Consider the following 3,433-nt stretch of genomic DNA (forward strand, 5'->3'; position numbering starts at 1 on the left):
CAGAAAGATGTGTGACAGAAAGATGTGTGACAGAAGGATGTGAGACAGAAAGACGTGACAGAAGCATGTGTGACAGAAAGACATGTGACAGAAGGATGTGTGACAGAAAGACACGTGACAGAAAGATGTGTGACAGAAGGATGTGTGACAGAAAGACACGTGACAGAAGGATGTGTGACAGAAAGACGTGACAGAAGGATGTGTGACAGAAAGACGTGTGACAGAAGGATGTGTGACAGAAAGACGTGTGACAGAAGGATGTGTGACAAAAGACATGTGACAGAAAGACATGTGACAGAAATTCATGTGACAGAAAGACATGTGACAGAAATATGTTTGACAGAAAGACATGTGACAGTACGACGTTATTTATAAATACTATATTTATAAATAAAAGCAGCTTTCAGTTTAGATTACAAAGCAGGTTTTTCAATCGATACTAAGTTTTCCATTAAAAAGATATATTCTACATACATCTATTCAGTTTTACTAGCTGCTAGGACCTCTCTCTCTCTCTCTCACTCTCTCGCTCTCTCTCTCTCTCTCTGTCTGACCTCTTTATCCAGGCCTATTGACCCTAATTACTTCTCAATCAATTGATGTCCAACACACAGCAAGACCTTACTTCATAAAATGTTGAAACATTTAACACAATGTTGTTATTCAGTGTAACAAAGCTACGACTTGTCAAGGGGAGGGGAGGGTGTGCTTTGGGGTAGAGAGAGTGTTGGGGGGGGGGGGGGTGAACAAGGACTCTGTGTAGTTTTAATACACCGAGACCTTGGGGGGGGGGGGGGTCATAATTGCTTTGATAGAGAGATGAGCGTCCTAACAACAAAGCTAATAACATGAGAAAGAGGCACATCTGCGTTACAGCCCTGGGTTCAGCTCTCCCTTAACCGGCGCCCCCAGACTCCTGCCCTAAAAAAAAAAAATATATTTCCCAAATAAGCCCCCCCCCCCATTTTTAAAGAATATGCCCCCGGTGTGAGAGAGATCAGTGTTGTATTTTTTTTAAAATCTCTAATATGAGAATGAAAACACTAAATAAAGAGTATCAATACTATTCGTCTCACTGGATCATAAGGAGAATGGGGCCAAGGGAGACAATGTATAAACGTATCCAGGAATGAGTGATCTCTCTTGACGTCTACGCTTTTAGCGCTACATTCAATAGACTTTTAGATCTAGATCTTAAGTCTTTAGGCTAGACATAATCTCAGCTATTAAAACAATCCCCGTTGCTTCGCATTATTTGAGTGGACCAATCAGAAGTACATTCACACCATGGACCACTCAGAAGTACCTTCACACCATGTACCACTCAGAAGTACATTCACGCCATGTACCACTCAGAAGTACATTCACACCATGTACCACTCAGAAGTACATTCACACCATGTACCACTCAGAAGTACATTCACACCATGGACCACTCAGAAGTACCTTCACACCATGTACCACTCAGAAGTACATTCACACCATGTACCACTCAGAAGTACATTCACGCCATGTACCACTCAGAAGTACATTCACGCCATGTACCACTCAGAAGTACATTCACACCATGTACCACTCAGAAGTACATTCACGCCATGGACCACTCAGAAGTACATTCACACCATGGACCACTCAGAAGTACCTTCACGCCATGTACCACTCAGAAGTACCTTCACGCCATGGACCACTCAGAAGTACCTTCACGCCATGTACCACTCAGAAGTACCTTCACGCCATGGACCACTCAGAAGTACATTCACGCCATGTACCACTCAGAAGTACATTCACGCCATGGACCACTCAGAAGTACATTCACGCCATGTACCACTCAGAAGTACCTTCACGCCATGGACCACTCAGAAGTACATTCACACCATGGACCACTCAGAAGTACCTTCACGCCATGTACCACTCAGAAGTACCTTCACGCCATGTACCACTCAGAAGTACATTCACACCATGTACCACTCAGAAGTACCTTCACACCATGTACCACTCAGAAGTACATTCACGCCATGTACCACTCAGAAGTACCTTCACACCATGTACCACTCAGAAGTACATTCACGCCATGTACCACTCAGAAGTACCTTCACGCCATGTACCACTCAGAAGTACATTCACGCCATGGACCACTCAGAAGTACATTCACGCCATGTACCACTCAGAAGTACCTTCACGCCATGTACCACTCAGAAGTACATTCACGCCATGTACCACTCAGAAGTACCTTCACGCCATGTACCACTCAGAAGTACCTTCACGCCATGGACCACTCAGAAGTACCTTCACACCATGGACCACTCAGAAGTACCTTCACGCCATGTACCACTCAGAAGTACCTTCACACCATGGACCACTCAGAAGTACCTTCACGCCATGGACCACTCAGAAGTACCTTCACGCCATGGACCACTCAGAAGTACCTTCACACCATGGACCACTCAGAAGTACCTTCACGCCATGTACCACTCAGAAGTACCTTCACGCCATGGACCACTCAGAAGTACCTTCACGCCATGTACCACTCAGAAGTACATTCACGCCATGTACCACTCAGAAGTACATTCACGCCATGTACCACTCAGAAGTACATTCACGCCATGGACCACTCAGAAGTACCTTCACGCCATGTACCACTCAGAAGTACATTCACGCCATGTACCACTCAGAAGTACATTCACGCCATGTACCACTCAGAAGTACATTCACGCCATGGACCACTCAGAAGTACCTTCACGCCATGGACCACTCAGAAGTACATTCACGCCATGTACCACTCAGAAGTACCTTCACGCCATGGACCACTCAGAAGTACATTCACGCCATGTACCACTCAGAAGTACATTCACGCCATGGACCACTCAGAAGTACCTTCACACCATGGACCACTCAGAAGTACCTTCACGCCATGTACCACTCAGAAGTACCTTCACACCATGGACCACTCAGAAGTACCTTCACGCCATGGACCACTCAGAAGTACCTTCACGCCATGGACCACTCAGAAGTACCTTCACGCCATGTACCACTCAGAAGTACCTTCACAAATACTTAGGACAAGAGACAAAAAGGAAACGGTACAATTTTTCGTCAGGCCTCACACCTTGCTTTAGACCATCTACTACAACTCACCGCGACACTACTTCACAATACGCTAAAAACATTACCCCAGCCCCCCCCCCCCTCCCTCCCCTAAATGTTTCCGCCTAGATGAAATTGTTTACAGCTTTAGCTAAATGGCATTAATGAAGCAACATGGACAACACATAATACCGTAGCAGAAGTGACCTTGACCTTTTTGCTTTTTTAATTTTCCATCAGAGAATCATACCCAACTGATTATTCATTAACATTAATGTAATTCTATCTATAAGATTTCAAATGCATCAAGGTGATGAGTCAGTATCAAGGCCATGATACGATTCCAGTA

At 44.9% G+C, this 3,433-nt stretch overlaps 1 protein-coding gene across 1 annotated transcript; it reads left to right on the forward strand.

Moving 5' to 3' along the window:
- Positions 1-1,315: 1,315 nt before the first annotated feature.
- LOC129925128 (zinc finger protein 493-like) lies at positions 1,316-3,058 on the forward strand. The gene has a single exon (XM_056023506.1). The coding sequence runs from the start codon at positions 1,316-1,318 to the stop codon at positions 3,056-3,058; it is 1,743 nt and encodes a 580-aa protein (XP_055879481.1).
- The last annotated feature ends 375 nt before the right edge of the window (positions 3,059-3,433 follow it).

Source organism: Biomphalaria glabrata, chromosome 3, assembly GCF_947242115.1.
Source record: "Biomphalaria glabrata chromosome 3, xgBioGlab47.1, whole genome shotgun sequence".
Lineage (NCBI taxonomy): Eukaryota > Metazoa > Mollusca > Gastropoda > Planorbidae > Biomphalaria > Biomphalaria glabrata.

Bases quoted from the DNA above. Each gene is read 5' to 3' on its own strand.
- LOC129925128 (XM_056023506.1), top strand. From the start codon at position 1,316: ATGTACCACTCAGAAGTACATTCACGCCATGTACCACTCAGAAGTACA.